Source organism: Cyanistes caeruleus, chromosome 1, assembly GCF_971803275.1.
Source record: "Cyanistes caeruleus chromosome 1, bCyaCae1.hap1.1, whole genome shotgun sequence".
NCBI lineage: Eukaryota > Metazoa > Chordata > Aves > Passeriformes > Paridae > Cyanistes > Cyanistes caeruleus.
The window spans coordinates 98,914,588-98,936,095 of record NC_141701.1 but is presented as its reverse complement, the minus strand read 5'-3'; the positions used below and the strand labels follow the sequence as shown (position 1 = coordinate 98,936,095).

General features: G+C 37.8%; 1 protein-coding gene across 3 annotated transcripts in view; it reads right to left on the bottom strand.

Moving 5' to 3' along the window:
* Positions 1-21,508, bottom strand: part of POU6F2 (POU class 6 homeobox 2) — a 311,706-nt gene that overhangs the window by 170,062 nt on the left and 120,136 nt on the right. For all 3 annotated transcript variants that reach the window (XM_086844510.1, XM_023919541.2, XM_023919539.2), the window contains exons 3-4: positions 6,085-6,176; positions 4,916-5,144 (exon numbers count right to left, since the gene is read on the bottom strand). In XM_086844510.1, the coding sequence (XP_086700636.1) occupies positions 4,916-5,144; positions 6,085-6,176 (321 nt within the window). The remainder of the gene's footprint in view (positions 1-4,915; positions 5,145-6,084; positions 6,177-21,508) is intronic.

Here is a 21,508-nt window from a genome sequence, read left to right as displayed (position 1 = left end):
ATTACTAAATATTCTGAGATTAAGCAACTACTAGTTTCTTCGAGAGTCTCTTGAGAAGGATAACTAAATTTACAAAAAAGAGCATAGTCCTCCCAAAACTGAAAGAAATCTGACCTGGCAAAAGGGATGCAAAACTGAAACTATTCAGCCCATAGAAAAGTTTCCTAAAGGCAGAAAGATGAGTACTTACAATCACCAGTTTGGATGATTAAGAGGGAGCTGTCAGGCTACTTTTTGCATTTAGTCAATAAAGAGAGGCCAGGAAGCAATGGACTAAGAGCAGAAGACAGAAAACACACTCTATTGTAGGGTACCTCCCTCACTTTGTCCCTTTTCACAAACTCACCATTGTTATTGTGACACCTGCAAAAGTTTAGGAAAGCATGGCGGTGTTCCACCTGTATTTCTATGAACGGGTGAGGGGAAAACAGGAGTGTAAGTTTCTTGGGACAACATCTTCCATGGATATTTTTTAAACTTTTATCTGCAGTGCTTTTAGCTGGTTACACTGAAAAGTTATTGTTGCTGATTTTACTGTTTTCTTCAAAGAACTGTTGGTGGAAAGTTAAAATTCCACAGGTGTTATGTTCAGGGATTTCTGTTTTCACTAAGGTAGATAGTTTTATTCTGCCACTTTCTTCCATCTCAGAAAACTGTATTATTTGCAAACTAGTTGTGCATATGAAATTTGCTTACTTGAAGCGAGGGAAAACATATTTCCCTAAGTTTCACAGCAAGAACTTAAACATTCACCTCCATTCCTTCTGTTTGCATACATTTGATGTATTTGCTCAGGGAACAGATACAGTATAGCAGTGTATATGGCAAATGACAGGGTGCAACGAACAGAAAATAATCATGTGTGAAGAAAAGATGTTTTGGAAGAAGTTTGGTCTAAACCTCTTTTTTACTTACAGCAATGAAATTCCTATCAACTTAGTGGTGGATCTGGACCATATAACAACTGAACAATTTAACACAAACACATTTGGGGGAAAAAAATTTTCTGTATAGGTAATTGGCAAGTGAAGAATAGGCAATATCACTAAGTTATACTGTGTGAGCAATCAATTGCTCCATTTTAAAATAAATTATTGTTTTCTCCTTTTATGTACTTAATGAATCTCTTTTGTGATTCCTATCACTGAGTGCTCTTTTCTCTTTTCATGCACAAGAATTTTCATTATTTTATCTAGACACTCTGAGGTCTCATCACCCTGAACCAGACCTGAAAATTCCTGAGAAGAAAATAATTTAAACATGTATGTGGAGCACAAAAAAGATAGTGGAATTACTCCCTTGATCAACATTCAGTAAGAATGTATTCAAGTACTCTGTCAGATCAGAACTTTTCTGAATTCATACATTATTAAAAAAAATTTCGGGGTGTCTTTTGGGTTACATAGCTGGGGAAGTTTGCAATGAAGAGTTTTAGAAGCTCACTTAGAAGAGAGGAAAGAAAGGAGAAGACCCAACTCACAGGAGCTGTGGACATCTATGCTTGATCTCACTGAAGATTCAGGGACAGCAGATGTGACAATGGGAATATTAAGAAAGGTTGGAAAACAGCATGAAAACATATCATCCCATTATCTAAGCTGACCATGCTACAGTGAGGTTAAGAGATGGAAGCTGATGATTATGGTCTGATTTCACCAAAAGAGCAGGAATTACCAAACTGTGTTCAAGCATGGGCTTTTATGAGCATACCTATAAAAATGTTGCCTACGGAAGAGGACGCACATTGTATAATTATTTTTAACCAGCCACAAAATAAATACCAGGGACCAGAAGTCGTTCAGGTTCAATGGAACTGATGATTCCACACCACACACTCTCACCTGATTCCTATCTTCATTCACACACACATTGGAGAGTGGGCTAGAGAGCAAGCAATGGCAGTTTACAGCTGTGATTCAGGATGGTAGGAGCTAAATTGACCAGGTTACTTTGCTGCCTTGTGTGTCAGTTTCACTTCCAAAACCTGAGGGCAGGCAGCAGCGCTTGCTTAGAAGATCAGGAAGGAAGGGTAGAGAAGACAACAAACAGCAACACAACTAAATAAATTCATGAGATCTGTTCCTTTCAGATACATTATGGAAGGTGTGATTGTGTTCACAGACAGGGAACTGAACCTGCTGCTCCTGCAAGTCCCTATTTGATCCCAGGCTCCTATCTACCAGTAAAGATTATAAAGGAAACCTTTTCATCTCGTAAGGTCATTGCTTGCAAAATTTATTTGGCAGCAAAGTTACGTCTTTTAGCTAGCAATTAGACATCCATGGCTAAACTAAAGAGCAAAGGTTGCCTGGCTTAATCCCTACCCTCCAGCTTTGCAACACGGGGTGAATAAATGACGTAAGAACTGCACAAGCTTATGTTTATTTATAATACTACATACCCAGCAACTCTAACCTGGAGCACTCCGGAGTGGAAGGATACGTTTTTATAATGCCTGTTTCTTCATTAAGATTTCATCATCCACCTACGCTAAAAAGCTACTTCCCCTTCACTTTGTTATATCTGCTTTTACCCACTCCTGTTCTTGCATTATTTTTTTAATCTCCCGTTCCTACTTTACATGCACTCTCAAATTTTAAACAAGCAAAATTTGTGCATTAGTGTGTCCTTTTCATCTATCATTTATGAATGACAGGTTCTTTGGTGCAGCTTAATGGTATGAGAGAGACATTATTTTAAACATTAAAGTGAAAACCATTTACAACTATGATAAGAGACGTCTGTTGACATTAAACTTTAAAACATGCACAAGGTAAAGGCAAGTAGTTGCTCCAACAGGTGAGAGTACTGTGCATGCACTTTGTAAAGGAGTTTGTTCAACACAAAAGCTGTCTTTTTGTTTTCTCTATTTGACAACCTGTAGGATCTGGTGCTTCAAACAATGCATCCGGTAATCAGAAGCCACCACTGTTTGATGACTAAAAGATATTTAGGGCACAGTGCAGAGGATCAATTTTTTTAAAATTACCATTTTGTTGGAGGAAAATATTTCATACCATTTACATTGGAAAGAGATAACAATAAATAAATAAATAAATAAATCTAAAGAGTTAAAGGTTTTTTTTTACACTTCCTGCTCACACCTTTATCACTTTTCACACTGGAAGTGATAACTTCCTTTAATGTCCTCTTCCATTAAAACAATGCTCTTCTGTTGTAAGATATTGGCTAACACTTGTCCTGCTATATTTTGTTCTGTTCAGCAGCAACTGCATTCTGAGAAGCATCAACATAGTTAGGAATAGTAAATAAATACATCTGTAATAATACTTTATATGTAATAACATGTAAATAAATACATTTCATATAATATGTACTTGGATCGAGTACTGTTCTTAACAGCGTTAGGCACATTGATTGAACAGGGAATAAAAGGGATCTTGCTCTCAGTCTGATTTTAGACCACAAGGAAAATGTAGCAGATCCTCAGGGTAGAACCCTTGCAAACATGATACAGCTCAGACATCCCTCAGAGAGGATACATACAGAGATTAATTTTTTGCTAGTTACTTTGGTGTCATGCAACTCTCAACAACTTGAAAGGGGATGGCAGAACCTTATTGATAAAGCAGACCTCCCACAGCAAGAAGGAAAACATGTATCTGGGGCATGAATGACAGATAAGAAAACTCTGATTTTATTGTAAATTTTTTTTAAAAAATGTTATTTTCATGCAGTACTGTATTTTTAGTTTTCTCTATTTATACAGCTGCTTTAATCAGCAGCGATGAAACAAGTTGTATGTTAGCCAAATTGTTAGGAGAGAAGGGATAGTGGCATCCAGAGGAACCTTGACAGACTTGAGATGTGGGCTGAAGGAAAACTCATGAAGTTCAACAAGGCAAAGCACAACGTCCTACACCTCAGTCACTGCAATCCCAGACACACCAATGGGTTGGGCAGAGACGTGATTGAGAGTAGCTCTGCTAAGAAAGACTTGGAGGTGACAGGTGATGAAAAACGCCACATGAGCCAGCTGTGTGTGCTCACAGCCCAGAAAGCAAATCAAATCCTGGGCTGCATGGAATGTGGCCAGAGGGTCAAGGGAGGTGATTCTGCCCCAACACTCTGCTCATGTGAGATCCCACCCAGAGTGCTGTGTGGAGTTCTAGTGTCCCCAACATGAGAAGGACATGAAACTGTTGGAGCAAGTCCAGAGGAGGGCCATGAAGTTTGTAAGAGGACTGGAGCACCTTCCCTAAAACACAGGCTGAGAAAGTGGGGGCTTTCTGGAGAGGAGATCGCATGGAGACCTGATGGCAAACTTCCAGTATCTGAAGGGATTCTACAGGAAAGCTGGAGAGGGACTCTCATCAGAAGCTATAGTGATAGGACAAGGAATAATAGGTACAAATTGAAAGAGGGAACATTTAGGTTAGATATCGGGAAGAAATTATATACTGTGAGTGTGGTGAGACACTGAACAGGTTTCCAGGGAGGTTGGGGATGTCCCAACCTTGGCAGGTAATTGAGTAACCTGGTCTAGGGGTAGGGTCTCTGCCCATAGCAGATGGGGTTGGGACTAGATGATCTTTAAAGTCCATTCCAAATCCTTGATATTCTATGATTCTATTATTCTATGGTTTGAAATTTTAAAGTGATCTGTGAGTAGAGAATATTGATCAGTGATGACAGAAAAACCTAACTAGACATTCAAGTGGTTTATATTACTGACCCATAGAATGTAAGAGCCAACCTCCAATATGTTTTTATAAGATGGTAAATAGCTCTTAAGTATCACTCAAGCATTCAAAAACAATACAGGCATTACTTTTCAATATCTATGGAGAGCAACATTTAATTTGAAAAAGAGACCTCTCCGTTTAAAAGAAAGCAATTAAAAGGCATAAAACAGGTGAAAAACCCTGTTAGAAAAATTATGAACATGACTTACCTTGTAGATTTTGCAATGGCAAAGTCATGATGCCTCCTGCTGCAGCTGCTGCTACCAGTCCTTGGATGTTGGTGAGATTTGCTGTAGGTAGAGTTAGGACGAGTCCTTGTTGGCCCCCCAGCTGCCCAGCCATGTTGAAAGGAATAAGGATTGGCTGATTCAGGGCTGGAGTGCCTCCTGGCATCACCCCTGCTACTGCTGAGGCTAACTGTTGGGCTGTCAGTAGTGGCTGCAAGAAACCACAGACACAAACCTATTTTACTGTGTACAGTTCAGCATTACACACTTACAACCCTTCTGGCTTGAGATGTTTTCATGTTCCATTACAGACATGCACTGCTTCCAGTATCTTAAAGCATACATTTTCACCAACACCCAAAAGTTTGATAAACATGACAGTCTGAAACTGTAAGCCTCTGTAAGTCAAACAGCATAGTAGCAATCCCAGCTGAATCTAGAGTGGAAAATTCATTACATATACACAAAAAATGAAAAAAAGACCTAACTCAACTTAGTCTGCAAGTACCTAAATGCCAACATTTCCCAAAAATTCTTGGCTGTATATGGATTGATAACAGCAGAAAATACTTCAGTGAAAACTATCAGAAGCTTTGTGGACTAAGACTGTCCTGGGAAGTAGAAGAATATTGAGTATTTTCTTTGAGTATAGCTGACCTTGGATAAAATTGTCAAGTGAGATGGGATATATTTTAAAATCCTATGAAGTGCCCTATTACTGTGTCTACACTCTGCTCAAAAGAAAATAAATATCTGGCATAAAAGATAATGAAATACCTTTACTAATTCAGGAGCTCTGTGTGACAGATGTAACTGTCAGAGACAATAATTCTGCATTAAAATTGCACAAGCTTTTTAATATTAAATTATTATATTAACTTCAGAAGTAATTTACATAAGAAATTAAAATATTTTAACTTCCTGAATATGTAAAACTTCTTAGGTTTTATTTTAGAAAAGCATGCAAATCTAATCTTGCCAAACTTGACTTTTAAAATGTACACGATACATACATGCTCCCTTTTTGTAACACTGAATTCAGCCAAAGAGAATCTAATTTTCTACATTACACAGATCAAAGATGATCAATCACAGTTATTTATTTTTCATCAAATTGCACATCTTGATTAGTTAAAAGGAAAGATACTGACCTGAGGCCCAACAGGGAATGCAGGATGGGACTGACTGGGTTGGTGCTGGTCTGCTGGGCTTGTATCAGGCAGCACTGTGTTTCCTCTGGCCTCTGAAATCCAGAGAACAGATTGACTTTAATATCAAGCCTGGGGACTGCCACATTACCTTCTACTCTGATGTCACATAACATGAAGCTGAAAATGATATGTTAAAGTGCTTTATCAATAACTCAAGCACTCAAATCGCTTATCAGCTGCATAAATTATGCTAACGTTCATTCAGACCAGCCAACTCATTCAAAGAGTTACAGAAATCTGACAGCAGTGAAACTGAAGCTATCATCAACCCAGCTAATGTGGGTTGCATTATACATCAATTTACATACAGTACATGAGCACTCCGTGTGTGTGGGAACTGAATTTTTTTACGCTTAGGTGAGCATCAGCCAATGCAATTTCTGAAAGCAGAAATTATCTGAAAAACAATCAAGTCACATCTACTTTCTATCTTAATAAAATATTTTCTTTTGTCAGTTACTGAGGCAGCAAAGGCTCTACTATGCACAATAAAAAGGCACTGTGAAAACTGAAAACTGGTATGCTTCCATATGACAGATTGTTTTTTAAATTGAGTGTGGAGGATGAGCAAAATTCTGCAAAACCAAGGATTTCCAGCATTTATTGAGATAATCAATACCCAACAATCAAACTATATGCTGGGCACTAATGACTTGCTAAGCATAGAACACAGTCCAGCCCTACTAGATTTTGCTGAAGTCTGCAATAGAGATTTGAAAGGGATGAAGAAAATAAGAGCATCCTATCAGTTGTAAGAAAGTACCAAGATGTTTTCAAAACTACATCCCAATCCTCCATTTCCTCTGGGTGAAGGGCTCAACTCATTCCCAGTTTTTTAGTGCTGATGGCATGATCAGGCCCACATTGATTTTTGAGGTTGTAAGAATGACAGCAAGTATCAAATGTAGCTGCAAGAGTACTGTGGTGTCTTATAAAGAAAATCCTGGAAATGGCACCAGGTTTCCTGGCTGGCATGATATCTCCTGTTTTGATATTTTTTTTCTGATGAGTGTTTGAAATTCCATTCTAAGTAAAACTTAACAAGATGCTCTTTTCTAATGTTTGTCCTGTGAATTGCAAGATAATTCAGAAACAGTTTCTTGGCAAACCCTGGTGCTGTAAGGAAAAAGGATATGATTCTGTCATAAATTTTAAAGAGGGTATTATCAGCTCATTTAAAACAAATTCTTTTATATATTCTCCAAGGGGAACAACTTATAAATAATGGAAATGTGAAAAAAAACCTCCTTCACCACATTAAGGTTCAAATAAAATTGACTGCTACATATTATTCAATTGACTTCCATCTCTACAGCAAGTTGTCAATCATAACAGCATTTTAGAATTGGATTAAACAATAAATGTGCAGAGTTATTACGCAGAAATCTGAAAATCTGATTAATTTGTAATATCTTTGTGTGGTCTCAAAAATTCAGAAATGGACATTGCTCTGGGAATACTTACAAATGGTCTATTGAAATATCTGATTTGGAACTAATAAAAACAAACAAATTTGCTGACATTTTATAAAGTGAATTCTACAGAAATATGTTTGCCATTTTAATGACCATTGTCATTTAATAATGAGAATAAGCTGACCTACTATAATCAGTGAGGATTCCAACAATTGACTAGTAACATGCAAAAAGAGACGCAGTCACTACATTTTTTATCTGAAATTTACTCATTGAAGTTAAATGAAAAGAGAAAAACGTATCTAGATATACAAGATTCAGTGAAAGCTGTTTCTTTCAAATGCATAACAATCCTAGTGTTGATGCCATCCCTAAGACCAAATACAGGGTTTTCCCAGTATGATTTCCTCCTATGCAGAATAAAGCACTATGTTACTAAACGTAATTTTTCCTTTGATAATTTCCACATACTGTTGTGGTCTTTTTTATTTAATCTTCACGGCTGTATGTATAAAGTGATATTGGATCAAAGGTTCAATACTAATGAAGATATCACTCCTCATTAAGATCAAATCTTATAAGTCAATTTTGTTTATGTAATTTTAAGGGCTGTGAATTTTGTCTTTGTGTGTGATGTAATCAATATTAAAACAAGCTCCTGATAATCTGTCATATCATTAAATCATCCTATGAAACCTTTGGGAAAAGAAAAAAAACAAAGCCATTAGAATTAGATTTTATTGCAATTTTTATATCTTGAGGTCTCAGAAAATATGTAAGAAGTTCTGAAGTAATATGCCTGTGTTTTAGTATTCTTTTTTCCATAGTGCCCATCCAAAGAACTACTGATTTCCATTACCTGTACTGTAAAAATTTTTCAATATTTGATCAAACAATATTTATGTAAGACAAGTTAGTTATATCAGACCATCAAGCCAAAATTAATTATACTGCTTTTCTTTTTCATTGTACTAAGTGGAATCACTTAGGATTACATTCCTGTCACAGAATTACTCACCACAGATGATTTTTTTTTTTTTTTTTTAATTTCAGGACTTAAATGCTCTGTCTGCTGCCTCTAATTTAGTTCCCATAGGATGCAGTCATCTCAGGAAAACAGAACCCACTTTCATGTGGTCTTACATGGCATCTTATATGAAATTATCAATCCTGTATTCTCTGACTGAAATTCTCAGATCTCTCCTGCCCCTTCAAGTCTACCTGCTCTAACAGACATTCAAGAGTCAAGAAAATGTACAGGAAAATCTGCCTGCTGGGCTGGCACTAAATACAGTGAAGCAAGAATTTCAGGGTTAAGGTTTGTTGCATCACACAGTGACAGCATTTCTTTCTTGCTGTACACTGACACACATAGGTCAACACTCTGAAGAAGGCAAGCCAGAACACAAAACATTGCTAGAAGGCTTCTTTTTCTTTTCTGCCTTATAATAATATATTTCTGGCTGGGGGGGATTCCTCTGATTTCAGAGGAGTCAGGGAGCTCTGTCTATTTCTGATTTCTCTACTATTTTTGCTTCAGAGATTCATTGCCAGGAATTTGGAAAAATGCCTTCATTAAGACCAACTGCCCTAAACTGGCAGCACACACAGTGTTCCCCTACACTGTTTCTCGCTCTGTTTTACTGGGCTTATTTGGGAAGTTGATTAGTTCCAGATGCTGGAATGACCTCTGCAGATAAATTATTCCCTTGTCCAAATTCCAGTCCTCACTAATAAAAATGGACTGTCAAAATCCAGCCTAGATTTTCCACTTGTTCAGATCCAGGCCTCCTGTTAGGTTATTCTCCAACTCCACTCAGTGCTCTTTCAGAGAGGGGTCTGTCAGCAAGGAACCAGGACTTAAAACAATCCCTATGGAGTTGAAGGTACCAAGCAGTACCTTCTCTGTTTGCAACTGCGTTTTGCAGTGATTCTACTCTTGTTACAGCCCCAAGTGCCGGTGCACAAGGGGCAGGGGGAAGGCAGTAGCAGGGCTACTACTCTGAAAAGAGACCCAATTCTCCCTAACACTGTTTGCCTACGCAGGGCACTTATAACTGAGTGCTGACAACACAGCCTAAGTCAATGAGTTTGCTCAATAGTACCATATGAAGAGACAGGAGTGCCACTGCCATAATACTGCCACGACTGTAGACGAGGCTTTAATATTTAATAAGCAGTATTCATCATATGTGGTTCATCATAAATTAATTATAAATTATATAATACATACGTTCACCTCTCATCCCACCAAGGGACTGGAAGGGCATGACACAATAAAAAATTGAAGTGCACTGTAAACACTGTAAAATAGCCTTCTTAAAATAAAATATTATTTTAAATAAAGCTAAATAAAACAAAGGCAACCTTTTTCTCTCCTTATCAAAAAGAGAAAAAAAAAATTACACAAACCAAGTAAAAAGCCATACAGCACAGAATCTGGTTTAGAAAAGAGAAAACAGCAAGAGAAACATCAGAAGAAAAAAAGAAATTCCACATCTCAAGGCCACCAAGCTTCATACAAAATTACAACTGTAAATATACTCGCTATAAAAGGCTTTCCATAGTTTGCTTCCATTTTGTTTCTTACACATTTTCAGCTACACAACAGCTGAGGTGACTCAGTTCTTAGTGTCTCCCAGTGCCCTGTGAAGGTGAGAATGCTCCAATCCCCAGCTTTAGAGCTCATGGGGCAAAGAGACTCCAATATGGATTCTCACATAAGCATGATTTACCTGATCTCCCCAGCTCTAGATCCACTGTTCAGGAAGGCGTGGGTCAAAACACAAAACTGCTCTGGGACTCCTGGGCTGCTGCAGGGGCACAGCAGTTCTGACAAGGTGGACCTGCACATGCCTCCCAGCACCCTCACTTGGTGAATTGCCTGTCCCAGCTGCCCTCGTCCCACCTGCTCTGATGCTTGTGAGGAACCTGCAGCTAAGAGGGAAATGGCACAGAACAGCATCACAGGATGGAGTGCACTAAACTTGTACCCTTCTGTGTGTGCTTGTGCCTGACATCTCAAACTCTGCACCAAAGCTCACTCAAAGCCAATGCTCAAACCAAAGCATAGGACTAATCTCAGCAGATGACCTGGATGTGAACAACTTCCTCATGGTCTTCATAAATGAATTCAATATATCTCACATTTGTATCAAAACCAGGGAGATGCTGGACCACCTCTCCTTAGCACTCAATGCTTTGAAAAATAAGCTGGATCAAATTCAGTAACAATAACTGAAATCAATAGATTTTCAGTAATCAAAAGAATATATAAGTACTCCTGAGATTTAAGAAAATATTTCAAATGCATTAACATTAATGCAACAGTTCATATTAAATCTTTAGCTATTTCCACAATGTGACATTAAATTACTTGTATTTATCTCTCAGTAACCATAATAATAAGAAATCAAAAGTAGACTTTTTTTCTTACATTCTTATTCACACAGAGACAACTCACATTAAAGGTACAGCTTTGAGAATTAAATCATTAAAGTAAAAATACTGCCTGTGAGAAAAAAGTGTTAAATTTTTAAACTAATAAACTAAACAATCTGAGCAAAATATAGTTACATTTAGATCATAATCAAGAGGAAAAAAAACTTTTTAAGGAAATTAAATAGGCCAGCTAATAATATTCAAATTATCAGGTATGGTATGTGAAAGTCCATCATCTCTGATTAAAGTAACTCAGCTCTTCACTAAATGAATCCTTAAGTCTCAGCAATTTTACCAAGAGCAACCTTTCTGAACAAAATTTAATATCTGAAAGAAAAATATTCAACTAACAATGAAAAAAATATAACGTTCCCTCCAAACAATCTTCATTCTGCCATAAACCACCACATTTTGGCTCTTAATGTCACCATTTACATTTCCCTATTGGATCAGAGTTTGGACATGTCAGGATGAAGCATGCATAAATTACCACATTGTAAAACCTTAGTAATCAGATTGTTACACAAAATTTCACAAACACACCTAAATGTTACAATACTTTCAGGGGACAAAACTGAGATTTTATGCTGATTTCATTTTACATTGGTATTGTCCTATAGTTATCAGAGGAGATATTCCTGTTACCTCAGCAAAGAAAAATCAATCTCATAAATTATATTAGAATAATGGATACTGAAAGGTACGAATTTAAGCTTAGACCTTCCATATTTAGTTTGTTAGACAGTTCCTTCCAGACCATGACTAAGATGTGGCACACAATTCACTCCTTTGGATTGTATACAGTTTCCCTAGGTATCAGGTTATCACACAGATGATTAAGCAATTCACCCTTTTCTGCTGACCTGTACTTCAGATTTTAAGTTTTTATTTTTAGGCAGTAATTGCACCCTCACGAAGAGCCACAAACAAGTGTGTAGAATTCTGGATGTCTGCAGAATTACTACTAGCACCTGTTAACTCTGAAACCTAATAAAATTGCAATGTTGATGCTATGATTTTACTGTTCAATCATTTCAGCACAATATACAAATGCTGTGCACATCTTCTACAGTGTCAGATTGTGTCATCTTACATAGCTCTCATTCTTAATTTTCTCCTACCTATGTACAAAGCCCTTCTAGTCTACTTTTGAAAATGTTTGTGGTGTGATAAGGAAATGGTATATTGATTCACCATATTGACATACATGTCAATGCAATATCCTATACAGAAGAGCCAAAAATCCTGCATTGAAAATGCATTGAATTAGACAGCAGTATGAATAGAGCAGATTTGCTTTACTGAGTGTATCATTCAGTACTTAAGTAAGTAAAACATCACAGTTTTATACTTATCTGAAATTGCCTCACAGTTGCTACTGCAAAGCTACTAAAATCATCTGGAGAGCCCAAAGTCATTCTGCCAACAGAGTATAGAATGTTGTCTTTGCCTGGTCCCAGGGGATATTTCCTCCTAAAGAATCTTTTCCCACAAGGCACATGCAGTAGCAGAAATCACTGTCCTCATTACCCCATGCACAGAGCTTGGTTTGTATTTATGCACCTGGATCCTTCTGGATTAGGATTGGATTAGAACATTAAAACTCCTTCACCCTTTATAATGAAAATCAGACTATTAAAGTGCTTCATGTTACATGGGACTTCTTCTGGGCAACCATGAGTTATAATTACCACCTAACAAAAATCTACCATACCAAGGCACAAAATCACAAATAACTCCCAAAGGCCTTAAATTTTCTTCTTTCTCTTCTTTATTTTTGCTCCTCTTTCATTGTCTCATCTTTTCCTTTTTCCCTTTTCCATAAGTGAAATTTTCTTCTTGTTGGTGCCTATATGAATATTCTTCCACTTCAAATACCTCATGTGAGAAAAGAAGTGTTGCTACTGCAGAAAAGGTGAAGGGATATAATTGCAAAAGTATGTTCTTTATTCAAAATAGACTCATTCTACTTTTCTTCACCCACTAAGTACAGTGCATAAAAATCCCTTGTTAGTGGTACATACATTTTTTATGAGATAGGCCCTTCATATTGAGAGTTCTAGTTCCTTTTGTACTGTATGCATTAACACAAATATTAAGGCCACAAAGACCCTATCAGTCTCCTCTGAATTCACACAACATTTCATACTCATTGTTTGCTGTTAGTGCTGGTGAATGCAATGAGGATAAAGGTTACTTACCAGAAGATGGACAGTTGAATGCATTATTATTTCGTGTTGTTGGGCAACTGATCCCTAGCTAAGAAGGGTAGGAGGCCTCTCAAACTTTCCTTTCTTTCCATCCCTGGAAGTTTACTAGATGCCAAAGAGTAATCACATTAAAGAACATCTATTTTGGAACAACTGTTGCAGTTTGCCATCTTTAAAGCTCAGTTTTCTTTAGGATTTTTTACAGTGTTTACCTATGCATATTGATTTCATTCCTGATAGGGAAGAGGGCAAGCTTTCCATCAAAAGCCCAACTTGCCAACACTCACCCTCCCCACCCAGCTTCTGTACCCTCCCCCCAAATAAGCCAGACTATGAAGATATCTTGTAATGATAAATACTGCTGTTTGTCTGGGGAGCCCTGCACAGTTACTTAATATGTGTTTGGCTGCTGGCACTACAGTGTACTGAAGCCAGGTAATACATGTGGATGATGCCTGGTGCACAGCCATTGAGGCTGCTGGGTGGAAGGAAAGTGTAGTATGTCTGACATATTTGGCTTTTACAGCTTATGTTGGTAGACTAATTTCAACAGAGAGGACACAGGTAGGTGGCCAGTGACAGAAATTTAACTCACAACTTTGACAAGGGATTGGAAAGAAAAAGCTGTATGGTGGGAAGCAGATGAACCTAGTATTCTATCAGTCCTAAGAGAGCCTGTTTAAAAATTCAAATCACCTAGTTTGGTGAGTGGAGAATATCAAGTTAAGGAAGGAAGTATTCAATTAAAGCTAGTTAAAATCATCTCACAGCAAAGTCAGTGCTCAGCAAAGTGCACCCCATAATAAATGCTGACTCTTACAGGAGCAATCTGACCAGCAAGTATGGTAAAGCAACAGTGGTTTAATCACTGTTGCTACTGAGTTCACTGGTTTCATCCCTGCAGTGTTTTTAACAATTTTACACTCTCTGCTGTGGTCTTTACACAGCCCTGTGGGGCAGCTCTATAAAGCGTCTCATTATAGGTAGTTCAGCTGTTCAGACTTTATTGAGATTCTTGAAAGAGCTGTCCCACAGAGTGGGATAGTGTAGGAGTCCAGTTGAGATCTAGGAGGAAACCTTAACAGTGCCAGCAACTCTGTACGCAGGAGATCACACTCCTAAATCCAACTACATCACAAAACTGGTAAGTCTTCATTATAAATCTATCTAGCTGCACATGAATCTTCAGAAAGATTCCCAGCTACAATAATACAACAGCCTTTCAAGAACAACTGGTGCCATTTGATATCTGCAGCAAGTTCTGCTGATGTGGCTCAGCAGGGTGAGACATTATTTCAAATCAAAGTGATGGCTGCAGAAACTTGTGGTTTGCATGCCTCCAGATCTCATAAATCCCAAACTGAATTAACTTCCTTCTCTTTATTATTGTCTGAAATTTGTTGTAGTGGCTGTTTGCAATTTTGCCAGGAGCTTTTGCCACCTCATATTTATATTTTTAAAGAACATTCAGTCTTACAACCAGGTCTTCCAAAGTATGTCAAGCCTTACCATCACTTAAACAAGTTCAAACCACACACCAAGAGCTTTTGGCTTGCATTCCTCCCCACCCCTTCAATCCTTCAATCCTCCAATCCTTCCCTCCTCCATAGATCAAAAGCTAAAAATACAAAAAGTAGCAAAAAGACTAGTAGCCAACATCATCATAGTGTCTGCTTTTGAGGAGCTATTTGCCAGTCAATGATAATAAACCACTCTGCAGCAGCCACTAAAATAGCTTCTTCTACACAGAAAATACCCCAAAATAGATCTCCATAGAAATAACCAATTGGTTGACAAACAGTTGGACACTGTCACTATTACATGTTTATCTTGCTTTTATGTGAGTCAAACTCCCACAGGATTATAAATGTGTTGGATTAGTTTCCTAGGAAGGGTTTAAGAATGCAGTACAGGTTAAAAAAGCTTTACATGTAAGATGCATACATTCCAGCACAGCTGAACTTCATGAAAGGTTCTCTTGGTTAGAAATCTCTTGTCATGGCAAGACCTCTTTGTAACAACATGCCATGAAGGAAGCAAAAAAGCAAAAAGAAGCCATACGACTTAGCTTTGCCAAAATAGCACAAGCAAGTGGAAGGCAACTTGCTTCAAATAGAGCACTGAGATACATCCTAACAGGATTAAATCTTCTGGAATAAAATGCTTCTAATCCACACAAATGGTTGTCTTCATATATGTACATATGCCTCTCTGCATGTAGATAGATAATTTAAACAAATCAGTTTCCTCCATTACTTTCATTTCTATATTACTGTTCTGTTTATTTTCTTCAGCATTACAGTAACTGAAAAATAACTACTGGTAAAAGATGCTATTAATTTAAGTGCATTCATAGTGTGTTATGTCATTAATAGACTTGGGTAACACTATTTCTTTATCCTTTTTAAAAGGATTATTTTATTGTCCTCCTAATTTCCATGATTTTACTTCCACTTAAAGTCGAGTGAGGGCTTTGCAGAATTCTATTATATTATTGTCCTGTCATTATTCTAACTCCATTACACAACAACACAAAACCAGCATCAGCTTCCATTTGTCATATTACTTACTTTGAGGATTATGTCAGATCTCACATTATGTGTTCATGCCTACTAAATGTAATTTGGAGTTGGGCAAAAAGTAATCATTGATTGCTTCTAAAAATGCTTTTAAAGGAAATATTCTGTAAGAGCTCTGACATCTGACTTAGACCCACCCAGCCCTCTAGAAGAACCTAACTATATTTACAAAATATAAAGATAACATTTAAAGGTGCCTATAGACAAACAGATTTGAACTTCTTTATCCGTGCTCCCAACTGAGCTGACAGAAGCCAGTCTTGGTGTGAAAGCCACAAGTTATGCTCACACGGTGCTCTACAAGTGCACGCCATGCACCTCTCTAACACAGCTGTGTTCCTTCTCTGCCCAGAGAAGCTGTCTTATGTCTGGCTACAAATGGAGCACAGAGAAGCTGGAGCAAAGAGAACCCTGGGTCTACCTTTCCTACAAGTCAGATCCTTCAGTAGCCAAAAGATTGTTTAGCACACCTGATGTGCTTTATGAATTGGATTGCTGTTGCCTTCCTAATATCTTTTAGTGTGCCCAGCTTTGAGGGTATGCAAAAAATAGCCAGGGCTGATTTGAAATAGCCAACATATCCACTGTCTGTTCCTTACAGCTGTCATAAAGGGAAAAAAAAATCAGGTGTTAATCTGGCAAAATGAAGACTTAGGCTCATGCCCAACCATGAAGGTCCCTATGGGACCTTCACCAGCTCTTTTCATCTCACATGCAGAGTGTTGTTGGGCTGTCAGAGCATAGAGAAATCCTGGACCAAAGGAACATATCAATTGGAGTGGCAAGTATTGCCAACATGCTGCTTCCTCCAATCACAGAAAGCAGGATGCAATAATTTATATTTCAGTCATGGTGAAGAACACAGCTTGTATGCACTGACGTGTACCTTGGACATGTATTGTTACAATGGCAGGGTTTTACTTAACGTTATTCTAATGACTTTCCTCCAAAGAGCATTTGTGGATACCACAACTCCCTAAGTGGTAACAATGAATAAACATTGTCTTGAGAAATGCAGGTGTATATTATTTATGAAACTGCAATTCTCCTGTAAATAACTCAGTTGTTTAAATAATATGTATCTGTGTAATTGAGTCTTCTGTATACAAATAAATAAGGCTTTATTGCAATGTCAAAAGTTAACAAACCAGTCAATAAAATCAATGACTCACTTTTTCTTGCTTATATATCTAACTTTTCTCCACGTTTCCTATGTTCTCTGTTTGTTCTGGTTACATATTAACACTGAAGGATATATAGCTCTTGTGATACTGTTCAGTAAATAGTGATCGGAAGGCTGAAGAAACACCACATTAGTGATTTGATATTCTTCCTATTTATTGTGTACTGTAACATATATCTGGTATAAATCAGGGAGAAAGAAACTGTCTTGATCTGTACATCAGAGTACTATAGATTTTTAATGTGAATGATTATATTTATGTCCAAGTAAATTAGGTTCATATTGATACATTTAGCTAAAAGTTCTCCAGGCCTGGATTACATTATCTTATAACCATTTCCAAAATAGCACTGCCAGATTACAACACTGAGCTGCTTATGCCTGTGTGGTTAAGGTTCTGTCAGCATTTCCATTATGCTTCAAATTTTTCAAATATTTATAACTTGGCAGTAAAATTTGCTTTGGCCTGAAACTTGGTGAACCAGAAGTACAATTCTACAAATCTTTACTCAAGAAAGTTGTCCATTCTATTTCAGTCAGTGTTTCCATTAGCTGGGTTCTGCCAGATTACAAGTCAAGGTCAAGGTTTATGCGTCTGGTTGTTTTATGTTCTTAATGAAAAGCAGATTGGGTCCTTTAAAAAAAAAAACTCTTTAAAGAAAAAAATTATACAGAAGGAGTGCTAAACAAGGCTTGATTTTGTAATGTGATTAGGCCCTCAACTCAAAAATCCCTTGTTTTTAGTACTTCAAAGAAGAAGAAAAATTAACAGCAAAAACTGCTGCAATGTAAAAAGTAGCCATGGGGCAAATGCACTAAATTTTGTTCCACTAATTACATTTTCTTGTGGGTTTTCATCTGGGATCTAGCACATCTACTAAACAGTGTAAAATTGGGAGGGCTCCAAATGAGCCATTCTCATCTATCAGGAATACAAACATGCTCACAAAAGTTATCTTATTGTGTATGCTCCATACAGGCTCCTTATTCAAAAATATTTTAACAGATGTCATGCTGGATAAATATAATGGCTCATCTGAGGCTTAGAAACACTTTACACACAGTAGAAACAAATTTGGGCAGCATTTTTCAAATTGAGTTAAGTCCTTAATGCACACCCACAGGCTTACTTAGACTTATAGATACAATATCTTTTTCTTTCATTCTCCTTAGCTAGCTGAGCACATGATCTGTTATCAACAAAAATTTTCCTGGTCTGATGCTGCTCTCTTGGTTCACTGCTGAAATATATCCTAACTCTTCATTTGGCTTCTGGATGAGATCTCTGTGAAGCACAGAATGCAGGACAAATACAAACCCTTTCTGCACAGCTCCAGCAGCCGATGGACTACCTGCAGAGGAGCACAGGAGGTGCATGTTTTACAACAGCATCCTCTGAATCCTTTTTGAAAAATGAACACAGACAAGGTTTGCCCAAAACAGCAGAGAGTAGCAATACATTCCTACTCTTTGTTAACCTACACTTGTGAGCAGTCTACTGAAGTAAACTTGAGCATGAAGCAGTCATGATGCTTCTTTATGCTCCTGGGTAAGACACCCCTGTGGATAGTCTTGTGGTACTCCTCAGGTCTTAGAGAGGTTACAAGACTTTGCAAGGCTTTTCAAGGCTTCATAAGAATTTAAATATTTTCTTTCAGTTTACACAATTTTGTTTGGTATTGAGAAACCCAGCTTGGCAGCTGCACAGGTGCAAGTAGATAGTTGTATCTATAGTGAACAGCATGAAAATTCCTTCCATGGAAGTTACTTTGTTCTCCATAAGTTTCATTTGATGTCATATAGCAACACTGAGACAAATTGTGGCAGTAAGATTGTGGCCTGCTGCTTTGTATTAAAGAAGGCTTTCTTAAAGTATGCTGACTTTTACAAAGTTAGAGATCTTAAGCACTGGGTTATATGACAATGCATGTGTCCTGACCTTTCAGAATGGCAGCTGGGGCTGGAGGTTATCTCAGTTGTCTGCTGGCAGGAATGCTGTGCCTTCTCAGGGGAGCCTGCACTGCAGCTGGGGTCTCAAAGCACAGTCCTTACCTATACTTCCATGCTGGGACACCTTAGCAGCAGCTCTGGCAGTTCAGCTGTTCTGAAATACCAGTGAGCTAAGCAGGAGAGTGCTGCAGTGCTGCTCTGCAGCTGCAAAGTGCCAGGCGAGGGATCAAGCAGCACAAATATCAGCTCTCCTAAGCCGCAAGCAGCAGACTTACAAGTCAGGTGGAGAACAGCATGGTGAATGTGAGTTCAATCTTGCAGCTTGTCAGTCAGTGCTTGCTGGTTTTAGTAGGCATTGATGATTCTGCATCAAGCTTTCTGGGGATAGCTCCCAAAAATATTAGGCCACCATCAAGTAAGGCAGAGTCACTGATGACTTGCTTGGGCACTGTACCCGCAGAAGCAGGGCTCACCCTTCAGAGAGTGAAGGCATGGCACAGGCAGCCTACAACATCGGGCAGCATGAGGAGTGTGGCCCTCTTCTAGAGCTCCAGGCATTGAAATAATTTCATTTCAGAACTTCAGGCTGACCCACTATGGGAGACACAACTCAGGGAGTAAAAAAAAGAAGTGGTTTAGTCACTGCAAAGAATATTGACACTTGTGTCTCTTATCTAGGTAAAGGGGGTGCTGTTTTAACTTCCATTCATTTCCTTTTGAAGTACAGAGTTCTAAAGGGTTAGCTTCTCTTTTCTGCTGTTTCTCCATTTTCTGTGCTGTTTTCCTCCTCTTTGGGAGGATCCTTGGACAAAACCCTTGAAACAGCGGCTTCAAGAATATTAAAATATATGGGTTAATTGTTTATGTTTTTAAAGGCAGGGTGGCTCTTAGGAAAAAAATCTCAAATGCAGAATATAAGACAATTTAAAACATGAATTTTTTCTGATAATTACTTTGTGTTTGGAATAAAAAAATATTTTGCATTAAAATGGGAACAATGGAGGAAGTCAGAATAGATGGTGACACATCCTGCTAATAACCCAAGGGGTTAAAACACGTCAGCCTTTATCCTGCAGGCTGAAGGCCCTATACAATTCAACCTCTCTTGCTGGAACAGCAAGTAGAATTTCCCCATTAGGAGCAGCTCATCTTCCATGAGTCCTTTCCTACCCTGCAAAGCCAAATATTTTCAAACCCAGTATCATTTTCATACTCTACTCTTCTACTAACCAATGACATTAATACCTAAATATTTCAGAACTACAATATAATGCAATAAGATTCAGCATAATCACATCCATCAGAAAGGATAACTTAAAAGAAAAGTATTGCATTTACTGTATGAAAAGATATATAATGATCATTGCCGAGGAATGGATCAATCTTGCTCCAGTGGAGCAACTGCATAAGCATTCAAAACAACAATAACTACAAGCTCTGGTAAGGTACTTTTCTTCCCAGTGTCATCTCATTTTATTGCCTCTGAGCAAGGCTGAAAGTCATGCTAAAAAAAAAATTCCAGAGACAGCTTTCTCTCTGCCCCAATCCCTGAAATTTTTGATTTTACTAACAGTTCTCTATCGACTAGCAAATTTCATTTGTAACACATTGAGTCCAATTACAACCAATAAAAATCCTGGGTTTTATGGGTTTACAGTGTTTGGGGATTAGGCGCAAACCCTGGGACAAAACAAGTACATAATTTGTATTTTAAAAGAAAAGCTTTTTGTGTCAAAATCCTTTTGCCATTTAAATTTTATACAATTGATGTGAATAATGCAGATAATTAAAAGGAGAAGAGAAGAGAAGAGAAGAGAAGAGAAGAGAAGAGAAGAGAAGAGAAGAGAAGAGAAGAGAAGAGAAGAGAAGAGAAGAGAAGAGAAGAGAAGAGAAGAGAAGAGAAGAGAAGAGAAGAGAAGAGAAGAGAAGAGAAGAGAAGAGAAGAGAAGAGAAGAGAAGAGAAGAGAAGAGAAGAGAAGAGGACAAAACTGAGGGCTCGTATTTGGAAGCCAGAGCTCACTGAATTGTTCTCCACCAAGAACCAAATAGAGTTTTCCACCATATTTCTACCCCACAGTTTAACAGACAATTTGATTCCAAACCAATACCTGAATTCAAACAACTCTCTGTTTCTTTAATATGTATCAGTTTGGTGCTATTCTCAAGGGGTATGTTTGAAAGTGGCAAAACTTCAGGACAGCAGTGCCATATACCAAGACATATATCAAAGCCTGCTTAATCAGCTATCAGTCCTCATGTACCACAGGCTCTTAGTTTCTGAATCCCCAGACTTTTCTGGAGCAGATGTGGATTAATTTATAGAATCTCAGGCTAAGTATAATGACTTGTTTTTCATGGGTCCTCAGACTCACAAATTAGAGGCTAACACCCCTTTCCTATCTCCTTTAGAAAATTCACAGGTTCTGGATCTATCCATTTTCCTGAACTTATTTGATAGATTTTACTGGAACACAAAACCACAGAGCATTACTACTGTAATTCCAATGAACATCAAGAAATCATCACTCTCTTTTAATAAATGACAAGAAATACTAATGATGTGGTAATAGCGACTGACAGCATTAT